This window comes from Protomyctophum parallelum, assembly GCF_964188405.1.
Source record: "Protomyctophum parallelum genome assembly, chromosome: 6".
NCBI classification, from domain to species: domain Eukaryota; kingdom Metazoa; phylum Chordata; class Actinopteri; order Myctophiformes; family Myctophidae; genus Protomyctophum; species Protomyctophum parallelum.
Window position 1 is genome coordinate 26,302,092 of NC_139701.1, and position 15,813 is coordinate 26,317,904.

Genomic DNA, 15,813 nt, shown 5'->3' on the forward strand with positions numbered 1-15,813 from the left:
CATCGGGGTTGAGGACTTGAAATAGGAACTCAACCTCTCAGAGGAGGTGTAAAGCATTGTATACACCTCCTCTGTCATCCACTTGATCGCTGCTGTGTATGGAAATGGAGAGGATAGACAGCTAAGAGCTTTCTGTACAGGCCTGGGTCAAGGACGGGTGCAGTCTGATGCACTTCATATTCCTTTCACACAGGCCTGTGGAGTGGTTGAAGTCTGCGACTGCAGGCGAGGATCAAACAGATTACAACAGATACTATAACCTGTCAGTCATCACTGGGTTCTCACCTCCAGCTCAACTGATTGAACCGACTGGATTGATCACTGCTGTATCGGAAATTCCTCAAATAAAACCCTGCATGATATGCATATTCATTAAAATGTATACACAGCATGGGCAAACATGCAAAAAATAAACAACTTGCATCATACATGGGCACATTCAGCCACACACGCACACGCACACGCACACGCACACGCACACACACACACACACACACACACACACACACACACACACACACACACACACACACACACACACACACACACACACACACTGACGTGGCAGGTTTTACACACTCTAAACGCGTGAGGAATCAAGAGGCTTGAAGGTCTATCATGAGGCAAGCAAGTTATCTTTGTTGAAGTTTATTTAACGTGCACACCAGTACACGGATGCTCCAGCTCACAGGCCGGTCTCCCAGGCAAGCATCCTGATACAACACAGAGGTACAGTTTATATCAGAGATAGACTCCACCCCCGATGGTGGGGCAGAGTGAGAGTCTTGCTTATAGACAAAGGGGAAGGGGGGGGGGGGGGGGGGGGACAGGATGAGAAGGAGTGAGGTGAGAGGGGAAGGGGGGGGGGGACAGGTGAAAAGGACTCTGTAGCTCACAGCATGTCTCAGAGCTTCAAAGCTCGTCTAGACTAATTCAGTGTATTCAAATGAGCTTCAAATGAGTCTTGATGATGGAAATTCCTCGTCAAATCCTTCCTCTTGTTAATTAAACAACAGCTTAATTATAATAATAATTGTGAATTTTCCATCAATATCAAAATAATACATCATAATACATTTGAAGAAAATACATAAAAAATAGAAGTACTTAAGTTGTAACATATGTGAGCTAAGCAAAAGAATGACACAAGGGTTTTACACACACACACACACACACACACCTTAAGTGATCACACCAAACTTTTTCTTCCCAGCGAGCAACTTTTGACAAGTTCCCCAACACATCCCAGAGTTCTATTCAGACGCACTAGGATCGAGTGGTGGAGAGCAGCCATGTAGAAAGAGAATGCTGTTACTGGAGTTATTAACAGGCTCCTGTGTTTCTCTTCCCTCTCAGCTGAGCTATTCAGAGCATGGCGTTCTCGTCTGCCACAAAACAGCACACGCACGCACGCACGCACAGAGAGACGGAGAGACGGACTGATAGACGGAAGGACAGACGGACGGGCGCAACACGCCGCTCAGCCCCTCACTCCGTGCTGTGCAGTAATATGTTTTTCACCCATTTACAACAAATTAAGTTTCCCTCAAAGTGAATTTCAAGCTTGGCTGCGTTTGGAGGGCGAGCAGCTCTCTTTTCATTAATTTTCATTCTTTTCTCCCTAACAAATGATCTACTGTATAGCCTCCGCTCTGCTCCGCACTCATCTTCACTCCTCTTCTCTCTCTGTCTCTTAACCGCCCCACCTCCACCACATAACCACCATCACAACACACGCACAGGCGCACACACACACACACACACACACACACACACACACACACACACACACACACACACACACACACACACACACACACCACGACATGTGTGCACGCACACATGCACAAGTAGCACACCATGCATTCTTTTTTCTTGCTTCCTGCTAAATGTGGGCCCGGCAATGGAAAGCAATTACACTGTCAGAAAGGTGTATTCTGATTTATTAAAAGCCCTCAATGCTATCTGTTTTGTTCCCTCTCTGGTGTCCCCTCGGGAACAGAGCACTGTGACGCCCAAATGAGACAGAGGGAGTGCTCCATCCTGAGAGTCATCTAGAGACGCAGGCAGAGCAAATATCCATTGGCACTGGAGGACAGATAGACAGCTGTAACACAGCTGCAAGGATGGGAATAGATATTTCCTCGGGAAGCTGAAAGGCAGATGGGCAGAGGGTGCAGGGTGGGGTGCAGAAGAAGTGGGACTGCTGACTGGTGCAGAAGCCCAGTTTTAGATGACACTCTTCTCCCCTTTTCCCTGTCTTTCATTTCACAATTATAGCCTTCCATCCAAGTAGCCAGCAGTCACGTCACTATTAGGGTTTCACACCATTTTTCATTTGTTTATCTCCTATTCATTAGAGAGAGAAGGCACGGTGGAGGGAAGAGGAAGACAGAGGGGAGAAGGGATAGAGAGAGAGAATGATTAATAATTGAGCTATTAGCGTGAATAAGTTCCATTCGCCAAAACAAATATATATATTATCTGTCTGCCAAACAGAACTCTGTACTTCATCCAGCTCACAGTAGGATACACACTAACAACCAGTGTTCCTTTTGACAGCAAATTCCAATTTAGTCTTAGTCTTTTGAATAACACACCATTTAGTTTTAGTCCTGTTTTAGTCTTCTGAAATGGTTAATTCTTAGTCTAGTCAACTAAATATCAATAGCAAAATTTGTCTTAGTCAACACAATTAGCACTCAACGATGCTTAATGTGTCTCCTCTCCTCACACCTCTTCCCAGCAACCACACCACCTCCAACCTGGCTGATACAGCGTTGCAGATGTGTAATAAAGCATCTCATATCCCAGGGGAGCCATTGGTTGGAGATAACAGGCCGCACAGCTCTATAACGCAAGATCATATAGATCATAAACCTGCTTATCTTCTGCTCCTTTTCGAATAGCCCTCCCCAGTCTGTTGTCTGGGGCCAAAGGACAGAGCCCCTCACTCTGATGTCATATTCCAACTCCAGCCTAGCCTATTCTGAGTGCCCCTTTTGGTGTTTTAAACATTATGTTATAATTTAGCTATTGAAAAATAGCAGATCTACAAGCTCATAGCGCGCCACCGAGTGGCACGCTACGAGCTTGTAGGTCTGCTATTTTTGAAAAATCGTGAAAATATTTAGATGTTTTTTTAATTATTTTTTTGAGGTCAGGCCTAAATGGGCTAGATACAGTCAGGTCCCGTGTCGGTATGGAGACTGGAACAGAACAGAGGTTTCCCGCTAATGAAGGCAAATGGAAAGTGGCGGAAAATCTGCACCATGTACAGAACCTGTGATGGGATGCAGTGATGACCTTTACTTCTTGGAGGCTGTGATTAACATATTATCACAATTAGGTGCCTTGTTCGTTACTCCTGATCTCCCATTAGTGCTGCCGAGGCCATCCGCTAAATGCCCAGTGGCCTGGTAGAAAAGGATATTATGAAAAACTAAAATTTAGACCCGTCTGAAGTGCGTGGTACTGTACTGTACTGTACTGTACTGTACTGTACTGTACTGTACTGTACTGTACTGTACTGTACTGTACTGTACTGTACTGTACTGTACTGTACTGTACTGTACTGTACTGTACTGTACTGTACTGGCTCTCTGCCCTGGCCTCTGTGTGTGTGTGTGTGTGTGTGTGTGTGTGTGTGTGTGTGTGTGTGTGTGTGTGTGTGTGTGTGTGTGTGTGTGTGTGTGTGTTTGGCTGCGCAACAGTGACACTTAGTGGTGTTACTGGTGTGTTAGGCTGCACAACAGTGACACTTGGTGGTGAAAATATGCTATTTCCGTGCTCAAACACAGGGACACACATTGCTGTCTATAGGAGTGGCTAGCACAACTCAAAAAGGGGAAGATGACAAAAAGAAAACTATGATAACAGAGAAAATAAACAAGCTTGATGACTTATGAAGTGGACATCATCTAATACTGTACTCTGTTTCTAGATGTGTCATCTAGCATTAAGCACCGTCCTTCAAATTGATCTGAGCGGAGGTGAAATAAAATAGAGCTGAGTGTATCCAGGGTCCAGACGATAAAGGAATTTCCATTTGGCTGTAGGAAGCAAATCATTAATTCCACTTGAATGAACACTATCTGCTTCCAGATATTAAATGTGCTTGTCTCTTTATAGTATTGAGGTCAAACATGCATGTTGAGACATTCCTATAACTTTTGTCATGTCAACTGTAAGTTGTGTGCTATAATGGGCTTCCATTCAGCTCCACTGTATGATATTGCCTCATCCAGTCGATAAAGAGTGCTGATTGGCTATTCAGGATTTGGCTATTCAGTCTATTCAGCTACAAACTATTCAGTGACAGGCAGTGGTTGGAGAGTTTTCTCCATTTTAAACCAATCAAAGAGCCATTCACAGAGTAGCTCCAGTGTCAAGAGCAGTGAGAGAAAGTAGAGTGGAAACTATTAACTACTTTTGACCATGAATGATGTCAATAACCACATTATAAAAACACTCTGAAACAGGTTGATGACTACAGGGGCGGCGGTGGCTCAGGGGTAGAGTGCCTGGATGGTAACCGTAAGGTTGCCAGTTCGAACCCGGGCTCCCCCAGAGTTACTGTCGAAGTGTCCTTGAGCAAGACACTGAACCCCTAATTGCTCCCGATGTGCTAGTTGGTGCCTTGCATGGTTTCCGCTGCCATCGGTGTATGAATGTGTGTGTGAATGGGTGAATGTAATGCACAATCTCTGTAAAGCGCCTTGGATAAAGGCGCTATATAAATGCACCATTTACCATTTACAAGAAGTTGGGTTCATATATATCTTCTTTCAAACTAGGAAGGGTATGGTCTGGTCAGCCTGCAATGACATGTATAAGATCTGGTCATCCCAGCTTAGAAAGGTGTTCAAAGAAAAATGTTAATGGCACGAGTTCCTTTCTCTCAAGTTCAGTCGATACTGTTTCTATGGCTTATTGCACATTTTGCATATTGCATTCCTTGGTACCCATATTGCTGCTAGGAGGATATTATATATTATTATAATTTTGGTGAAAACTGGGACATTTTAGTGTTTTAGAAACTGGCTGCTCACACTGTAAACTACAGCAAAGTGGAAAGTCCACTCCTGTGATAGAATTGAGCAGAGGCCAGAAGAACAGTGCTGCTCTAATGGTTGTGTTGAATATAATGTCTAAGGTTTAACCACGTCGTCACCGTCTGTCTCGTACCTCCATGCGGATTAGAACAACCTCGCCCTAGTGTCAATACAGCCACCTCTCATCCTCCTACATCCATGTGTCTGGCCTGTGGCGTGTCTCCTCTGATCTCTATGTATCCATCAGTTAGCCTAGACTAGCTCCTCCAGTGTAGAGGCTGACCTTCTCCTCTCTCCACGGCTGGAGTGGCTATTGATTGGATCTTGGCACACAGTGTACAAACACAGAGATAAGGGAAGCAAGGGAGGCAGCCGGGCAAATATAGTTGCCATGCCCACTCCACTCCCCTCCACTTAGTTCAGGAGCTAAAAAATGATAAACCTTACACTTTTAAGATTTCACTCCCACTGAGAGGACCCCCATGCAGACATGGCCTCAGAACACTGATAGCAGGCAGGATTTGGTCTGAAATTCAATCACAACCTAAGTAATGTTTTAAGCCTGAATTATACTTTGTTGCTTGATGGTCACGTCGCTCAATGGGGTCGCTCGTTGGTATCGTTGGTGTCGCTTCTTGGTGGAGCAACAATGGTGTCGTGAACTGAAAATAGTTAATCTGCGAGCTTGTAGATCAATTATTTGGCACGCGGCACCAGCAAGCACAGTGCCAGAGTACAAGCATTCAGTCAAATAGCATGCTATTGCCTTGTCCATGCACATTTAAGCCTGTCTACCCAGAATCACCCCGTCATTTCAGAGATTTCAAAAGATGATGAAGTGACTGGGACTTGAAGCGTACTGCGGTTCTGAGGTGTGTGTTCGACAGGGGGAATGCAGAAGTATACAAACAGGTATTAAGAAAACAAGCTGGTAGCCAAGCATGAGGTGCCTCAGACAGCCTCCAGGTTGGTCTGTGGCACCAGGTCTCCTTCCCCAACCCTGCGGTCTCTCATTTACACCCCCCATCCCATCTGGTCAGTAGCCAGAAGCTGTGCTGTGTCAGAGGTGACTAATAGTGTCACAGCCCTGCTTTCCCCATGAGGGCCCTGGCTCAGGAAAAACTGAAAAAAGTGCTGCCTCAGTGCAAACTCCCGTACGGACCCTGCCTACCAATGAGAAATACGCTTTGGCAATCGGCGACGTGGGCAAATGAACGAACCACTTCCAACTGACCATAATTCAAGCTATTACTTCACAGTACTACTTACTACGAGTATGAAGTAAGAACCAAATGCCCTTCTTGCTTCATAGCACTATTATATACCTAAGTATGAAATAAGAACAGAGCAGCCATGTGAATATTGGTCATCAATTTCGCCAAATGATCTGAGAGGAGATATGTGGCACTGGCAGTGGCAATGGCTTTGAGAAACAGTGTACACTGTACAGGGTCAGTGTCTTGTCTCCGTGAATGTCCACATCCCTTGACACAAGAAGAATGGATTTAGGGCTGTGAAGCCAGCAGAGGAGAAAAACTCTCGATAAAATCTTTGGGGAAAGAGAGAAAGTCTGTCTGTCTGTGCATACGTGAGTGTGCATGGTGAGGCTGTGTGTGTGTGTGTGTGTGTGTGTGTGTGTGTGTGTGTGTGTGTGTGTGTGTGTGTGTGTGTGTGTGTGTGTGTGTGTGTGTGTGTGCGTGCGTGCGTGCGTGCGTGCGTGCGTGCGTGCGTGCGTGCGTGCGTGCGTGCGTGCGTGCGTGCGTGAGAGAGAGACAGAGACAGAGACAGAGACAGAGACAGAGACAGAGACAGCCTGTAAAAGTCTGTAAATAATATTGTATACGGCTTCAGCCAATAGGAGTGACTTTGGGGTGTGCCTTCCGGGACTGGGGAAGTGAGTGACGGATGTTATGTGTATGTGCTGAGCGTAATGCAGTCGTGTGTGTGATCAACACAGAGTTACTCTGCATGACAGTCATTGAGAAGTACTCATTCCTTTATTAATAAATAGAGAACCTCAACCTGTAAACTATGTCTCTGCCTCCAGTTCCAGGGATCGTTACAATATGTACCAACAGATAACAGCAGATAGCTTAATTCATAAAAGCTAAATAAATAAGCAGCTCTGTATCCCTACAGTGAAATAAAAAGTGAAATGAGCCAATCCCTTTTCGGGAGGGGAGCCATTTAGTGGACAGGCTGGATGACCAAGATCTTGCATGGAAGAAATGCATTACAGGAAACAAATTAGTCAGCAAGATAGGAGAATGCCAGTGTAAATGGCTACGGCTCCCATTTCCAATTCCCATGAGATACCGGTGCCCATTAGAAGGTTAATGCTATGGTGGTGTTACTGCCGTAGAAAGGGCAGCAAGTGAGTGAGAGTGAGTGAGAGACAGAGAGAGAGAGAGAGAGAGAGAGACACACACACACACACACAGACGGACGGACGGACGGACGGACGGACGGACAGACCGACAGAGTAGCGTGCCGGTGTCTCACGCCGAAAATCACCGATCTGCAAGCTAAAAAGGCATCCCGCTGCAATGCATTGTAGCTACTCACACGGTGTCTGTGTGTGTGTGTGTGTGGGGGGGGGGGGGGGTGCATGAACGAATGATATGAGAGGACGAGAATGACAAGAGTGAGACAGAGAAGGGGGGTGACAGCGAGAGGGGGATAAGAAAGAAAGAGCCAGAGAGCCAGAGGAGAAAAAAAGAGCTATGAGAGGGTTGGGCCGGGCTGTCTGCCACCCAGGTCTAGAGAACATAAAAAGAAAAATGCGTCCATAAAAACGTCTCTATGACTGTGAATACTAATCCTGACTCTGAAAGCCTTGGCAGCCTTCCCCTGCTCCTCTCTGTGTGCGCCTGTAGTGGAACGCTGTCAGTGGGAAAAATAAAAAACATAATCTCATAATGGTACAATCGCAATTAGCAGGGACACAATGTAGGCCTACACAGTTAAATCTGGAGTGTTAATCTAACTCTGAGAGTGTTAATGTAACTCTGAGAGTGTACAAATGGATTAACACCGAGGACATTCCTATTGTACATAGGAATGTCCTCGGTGTTACATATATACATAATATACATGTATAGTATACACGTACACACACGTCCTCCATTTGTCCCAATAAAAAAACTAAACATGCGTGTTGTCATTGTCGAGAACATTGATTCTGTATTGTGTTTTTGTCCTCAGTCATCATGTTGTTGGCTATGTCAGTGGTTCCCCCATAAAGGACCCCCATAAGAGAAGATTTTTTTTTACAGCTCTAGCAGTGATTCTCAACCCCTTGAATTTCAAGGACCCCCCTGGTTTGACCAGAATTAGGCTACGGACCCCCATTTAATGGCATTTCTATCTCTGGGACCGCCAATTTATATTGTAAAATCAATGTTAATTTAACTCTGAGAGTGTACAAATGGAACCAAACGGTTTGGTTCCATTTGTACAACTCTCTGAGTTACAGACCCATAAGGGTCCATTTGGTTCCAAACTATCATTTAGCTGGGGACCCCCTGGGACTCCCTCAAGTACCCCTGGGGGTCCCCGGACCCCACTTTGGGAACCAATGGGCTATGTCATCGGTCACAGATTAGGTGGTTTCTTCCGTCAACAGACTGTAAAATGGTACTGAATGAATTGATACTAGCTGATAATAGCAATGCCAGCAGGCATAAAGAGGTGAAATTACTATTACAACCTGTATTGTGCTGTGATGACTTAATTATCTGTAAAACATTAACCATCCTGTGACATCAGTCATCGATTATATCACATATGTTATCTGTGATGTATGTACTGTATATGACTCCAAAGTTTTGCAACATTTCAGCCGTACGTAATACAATCATTTTAAATGTATAAAACATATGCTGTGGCTGTGGCAGACAGCCTGCATACACAGTTTGTTTTTGTCCACACACACACACACACACACGCAGACGCAGCCACACACGTACACGTACACGCACACGCACACGCGCACACGCACACACACACACACACACACACACACACACACACACACACACACACACACACACACACACACACACACACACACATACACACTTCCTGTCCATTACGTTTCAAGTTTGCATTTTTAGGGTGAAAAGACAGACTAATCTGTGTTGCTGAGGGAATGGAATGAGAAAGAGATACACTTGTTTCTATTTTGTGGTAATTACAATGTGTCACCCGATATTTTCATTCACAGAGGCATTACTCAGATTTATTTCCCGGCAATATCGTTATTTCATAAATATCAAGAATGCTTTTGGTATTTTATGGCCATGTGGCCCTCTTATCAATACCTGTACTTTCATGGGGCCCCCCTCGCAGCAAGCTCTCCTTCACAAACATTGGCGCAAAGAAGAAAAAGTGGTAATCTCTCAAGCATTTCTAATGAGTTTTTCTCCTACAATTATTTGATAAGAGCAGACAGGACCGGAGGCACTGAGTATGATCCACTAGCTGCTATACTGCCGAGGTGAGGGCTGATTACATGCACACACATGCATGCACACACTCACACTCACACTCACACTCACACTCACACTCACACTCACAAATAGCAAGGCGCATAAAACTGAAATAAGTTGGATACATGAAATACGCATGCATGCACCCTCGCATGCGCACACACACACACACACACACACACACACACTCACACTCACACTCACACTCACACTCACACTCACACTCACACTCACACTCACACTCACACTCACACTCACACTCACACACACACACACACACACACTCTCACTCGCTCATATACCTGTATGTACAGTAGTGTCTTCATCTCTAAGGTCTGGTCCTAATAATAACATGAGAGGCTGACTTTATGACAGGAGGCATGATGTCCTTCTCTCTTCTCTCTCACACACACACACACACACACACACACACACACACACACACACACACACACACACACACACACACACACACACACACACACACACACACACACACACACACACCTTATGAGATTCTCTGACTGTACACAACCACTCCCCCCCCCCCCACACACACACACACACACACACACCAGTGGTTCCCTATACTATATATATACTCCAGCCCTGAATCGCTAGCCACGCCCATTAACAAACATGTTCTGTAGAAGTGAAATGAAATGAACATTCTGGCTGAGTGTCAGGCTATCCCTATAGCCCCCCTGACTCACCACGCTGAGTCCCAACAGCTCCCTCTGCAGGTAGGGCAGGTTCCTGCGCTCCAGGCCTGCCAGGTAGTGCTGTAGCCTGGTGTAGGTGTACGGGTAGCAGTAGGCAAACTGGTAGACGTCGTCCTCCCGGTCGAAGCAGAAGGCGAAGGACATCACGTAGTTCCTCCGGTGGTCGGGACAGCGGTAGTAGTACACGTTCTTGGCGGGAAGCCTTTCCCTGCAACAGAGTCATGGACACTAGTCAGTGTTGTTTTTGGCAGCAAATTTAGATTTTAGTTTTAGTCATAATAGTCTCTTGAATAGTTTTCATTTAGTTTTAGTCACATTTTAGTCAACTGGAATGTTTTAGTGTTTTGGCGGGCCTCGATGCCGTCGCAATGACTGATTTTACACTTGCTGAAAATAGCCGATCTACAAGCTCACAACGCGTCGCAGCGCAACGCGATGCGTCAGCTGTCATAGTGATGTCACGAGACCTGGGCACCATATATGGGGGCTTTCCCATGTATGGGGATTTTGAGTGATACACTGACTGACTGACGGGAATTGCCCGTTCTCATAGTAAATGCGACCTGCGGTCAAAACTAATATTAATGAATTGATTATAATACTTTTAAAGAGAACAGATAATGATTTGTTCTATTTACAAATACAAATACTGTATTTTACAAAACATGAGACAAAAAGGAGTATATCACACTCTTTTTTTTTTTTAAGATATTTTTTTGCGGCTTACGCCTTTTATTGATTTTTGAAGGGACAGACAGTAGGCTGACAGGAAACGGGAGAGAGATGGGGGGATGACATGCAGTAAAGGCCGTGTCGGGTCCGGGAGTCGAACCCGCGGCACACTGCGACTGGATTACCAGTCCGGTGCCCAGACCGTTACGCTACGGCCTGGGCCTATATCACACTCTTGTGCACATGGTTTGTCTTTAACCACGTGGAATATGTGCATCCCTATTCTGGGGTGAACATTCAACGGAAATAGCAGAGCTACCACAAGCTTGTATATTGGCTATTTTAAAGGAGGAGAACCATGGGGGACTCAGTCCGGTAAGTAAGTAAATGACATATACAGTGGGTATAAATGGTTAAGGAACATTGCAGTCATTGAATCAGTTCTTTATTTAATCCATCATCATTTCATGTGCTATATTGTGTTACTTGATCGTTAATTATTTGGTATTATTTGTATGGCTGCTTTCACTGTTACATTTAGGAAAATGGAAAAAAGCAAATAGCCAAATGTTGTTGAAATGTTCTTGAAGCAACCTGCATCAAATGTGTTTCCAAAGCTACAGTACAACATTTGTAGGGTTAGCAAGATGGGTTGGAGATGCATTGTCACAATTTGTCAGTCACCATATTATTTCCCTTTCCAAAAATGCCTTGGTCACGGTTCAGTTGACTGGAATTCATTACCAAGGATGGTATTACGCGCAAACTCTAGAGTTTGCGAAATGCTTTTTCCAACTATGGACAGAAATGGGATAGGCACCTTTTCTTTCCTTGACTGATAACACCATTCAATAAGTCCCTCTAAGCATTCATTCCTGCCTCAGTATCCTGTTTCATGCAGAGATACGTCAAAACAAAGGAAGCCAAAATTGCTCTGAATACCATTTCATGGTGACTTTAACACAATCTCACTTGGGGGCAAAAGCCTTAACTTAGAATACAGTGACTTGATGTCTATAAGTTGGTTAGGGAATCATCCTACAGTATTTGTGACTGTGTGTGTGTGTGTGTGTGTGTGTGTGTGTGTGTGTGTGTGTGTGTGTGTGTGTGTGTGTGCATGCATGCATGCATGCGTTTGTGCGTGCGTGCGTGCGTGCGTGCGTACGTGCGTGCGTGCGTGCGTACGTGCGTGCGTACGTGCGTGCGTGCGAACATTTTATATATTTTTTAACCTGGAAATATATCTTTACATTACAGTATATAATTTAAATAGCCACTCTCTCTCTCTCTGTCTCTCTTGTTATGTCATTATACATTTTCCTCTCTCTTCCTTCTATCTAACCTCCTTGTTCAAATGTCTTTGTCTTGTCCGATCGTGACTAGTTCACACGCACAAGACCAAGCAGGAAACCTCCCCGGCGCAAAACACTGACTTTGTTGCTGTCCGTCTCTGAGAGGGGACGATAAAAACAGGAGAAGACAGGGAGTGAGAGCGATTAGGGATTTGGAAGAGAGAGAGAGAGAGAGAGAGAGAGAGAGAGAGAGAGAGAGAGAGAGAGAGAGAGAGAGAGAGAGAGAGAGAGAGAGAGAGAGAGAGAGAGAGAGAGAGAGAGAGAGAGAGAGAGAGAGAGAGTTGGGAGGAAAGGTGGAATAAGGAGATAAGGAGAAGATGAGAGAGTAGAGTAGCAGATCTGGGCCCTGATACAGAGATATAGAGGCAGGGGCGTTGGCTGGCGGTGTAGCGGTCGGCGCGTGGCTGTGTGATGCCGTGGCAGGCTATAGCGAGCTCTGGCAGCGAGATGGGATGAAGATGCTATCAGGCCTGTGATAGAAACAGGGCCTGATAATCAACAAACAGTACAGACCGCACTGCACTAACTGTGATGGAACGCCCCGCCCGCTCCCTCCCCACCGAGCAAACAGGGGAGGACAGGAAAGGGCACACAGTGCTACGTTCACTTCCAGACACCCAGGAGGTTGCATGTGTTCTAACCCATTTTGGGTGGGAACCCCTGTTGGTGTTTTAAGCATTTTATGTTATACTTTAGCTATTGAACAATAGCAGATCTACAAGCACCACCGAGTGGCGCGCTACGAGCTTGTAGGTCTGCTATTTTTGAAAAGTTGTGAAAATGTGGCGCACATTTTTGAATATATATTTCAGAGCGAACATTTTTAACTAAAATATTGGCTTCTGGGGGGTCCCTGGAACTACATATTTTGAGATGGGGGTCCGTGGCCAAATAGAGATAATTCTGGGGGTCCTTGACATGAAAAAGGTTGAGCACCAATGGCATAGAAACATGTTTTTTCAGAAAAATGTTAGGATTTAGAAGCCTTTTTTTAATCGACCTCAGTCCAAAATGAACTAATATACCAAAGTGAAGCCTGATTTATAGCTCGACATTGCAAGACAGTCGACGCTGTGAGCTACATCTGCTCTTTTCGACAAGCAACACCGTCGTACGACGACAGGGTATAGACAACAAAGAAAGAACCAAATGAGAAGGTGAATGGGAGATCCTGCATGGTCAAGTGAAACAAAGAGAGAGAGAGAGAGAGAGAGAGAGAGAGAGAGAGAGAGAGAGAGAGAGAGAGAGAGAGAGAGAGAGTTACAGAAGAGCTCGGATGATTATTGTGTGGTTGGTGGAGAACAGAGAAAGTGCTCGTATACGTGGCTGTCTCAGCAGAATACTAATGCAGGCGGCCGAGGCTCTCACTGTACACACACACACACACACACACACACACACACACACACACACACACACACACACACACACACACACACACACACACACACACACAGCCTGCCTGCCTGCCTGCCCACTGGAGCTCACTATACTGCCTGCTGGACACACGCTATGACGCTGGAGAGTGACTCACAGGGACAGAGAAGCAGTGGTGGACAGTAAAGTACATTTACTCAAGTACTATACTTAAATACAATTTTGAGGTATTTGTACTTTTTAATTTTTAATTTCCAATACTTTTACTTCTACTCCACTAAATGCATTTGAAAACTTTAGATAGCTAGTTACTATTTGTCTGCTATTTTCAAATGATTTTTATACAATTGAAAACTTGAATTCTGGACTTTTCCTTTAACAGAGTATTTCTACATTGCAGTATAAAGTAAAAAAATAAATTCCACCACTGCAGAGAAGAACACAGGAATGAACAAAGAGGGAGGGGAAAAAAAGGAAAACGCTATCCTGTATCCCGCCCAATAAAAAGAAGGAGAAAAAACAAGTACATTCAGGACATTTAGAGAGAAGTCACCCATGATGGTTATTGTTAGATGAAGATTTGATTATAGGAGGAAAGGACCATGAACCCTATATCGACTGACCAGCAAGGACAACGCACGCACGCACGCATGCACGCACGCACGCACGCACGCACGCACGCACGCACGCACGCACGCACGCACGCACGCACGCACGCACGCACGCACGCACGCACGCACGCACGCACGCACGCACGCACGCACGCACGCACGCACGCACGCACGCACCACAGGAGATGCTGCTGTATTAGCCTGTTCCCTGCAGGTTAATTAAAATAAGATGATACCTCACCTTCTTCTATGTTTCCCTGTTTAGCTCTAGTCATCCATGCAGTCCCATCTCGCCTCTCTCTCTCTCTCTTGTGTGTGCGTGTGTGTGTGCGTGCGTGTGTGCGTGCGTGCGTGCGTGCGTGCGTGCATGCGTGCGTGCGTGCGTGCGTGCGTGCGTGACCTTGCTGGAGTCTGAGAGAGAGTCCTGGCAATTGATTTTAATCACTGTTGCTTGTCCCATCTCTGCATTACAGTTATAGACCAGAAGGCTGTGTGTTTGTGTGAAAATAGATCTACTATGGCAGCAAGGCCCAGGGTAGACACACTCTCGCTCGCATGCACGCACGCACGCACGCACACACGCTCGCACACACGCGCGTTCGGCCATCCTTGTAAATACAGTATGTACTGTATACAGTATGTGCTCTTAAGTTTGGTTGTGAAACAATAACATACACACAGATATATTATTAAATTTATCCCCACATAAACGCACGCATAGACACACACAAATGCACACACGGACGCACACATTCACAGTCCCTTTGGTTTTTATCAGAGCAGTGGCTGCTCCTGCTCAGCAGCAGTGAATTTGTTTTATCTGAATGCTTCGGCCCTGTGCCTCCGCCCGTCTCCTGACGTGCTACAATGCCCTCGCTCCCAGGCAGAATTATCGCCACATGGGGCAGGAAAAGGAAACGAGTGCTTTCCCCTGAGGTGATAACAACACATGCACATGGGATTAGCATTCAGCCTGCGACAGCCCTGCCACTCTGTCTGCCAGTGCTTGTCCTCTGTTCTGGTTTCTGGTGGGCGGAGCACCATGGGCCCCCGGGTGCTCTCAGGGCTTAAAGACCCTTTACACATGTCCCCGTGTTTGGTTTGAATCCTTAGAAGAATCATCTTTGTTAAATAAATGTACGTGTACATAGGGGCGGCAGTGGCTCATAAATAAATGTACGTGTACATAGGGGCAGAGTTAGTGTCGAAGTGTCCTTGAGCAAGACTCTGAACCCCTAATTGCTCCCGATGTGCAGGTTGGTGCCTTGTGTGGTTTCCTTCGCCATTGGTGTATGAGTGGTGAATCTATGTAAGGCGATAAAAGGGATATATGAATGCACACAGCAAGTTTTTTCCACTTTCTTTTTCCTCACTTAAATTCCGGTGTACATATACAGTATGTTAGATAATCCAATGAGTAACTACAGAGAAACACCAAACGCACAGCAGCGAAACATAACAAGCCAGTCACTTCTTCATTGGCTAGACCCACATGTAGTATCGGTGATGCGGAAACACTCGCCTTTTATTCATTC

At 45.5% G+C, this 15,813-nt stretch overlaps 1 protein-coding gene across 1 annotated transcript in view; it reads right to left on the reverse strand.

Moving 5' to 3' along the window:
• The window catches only part of agbl4 (AGBL carboxypeptidase 4), a 401,255-nt gene that overhangs the window by 160,687 nt on the left and 224,755 nt on the right, over nt 1–15,813 (reverse strand). The window contains exon 5 of the mRNA XM_083767629.1: nt 10,258–10,474. Coding sequence (XP_083623755.1) covers nt 10,258–10,474 — 217 coding nt within the window. The remainder of the gene's footprint in view (nt 1–10,257; nt 10,475–15,813) is intronic.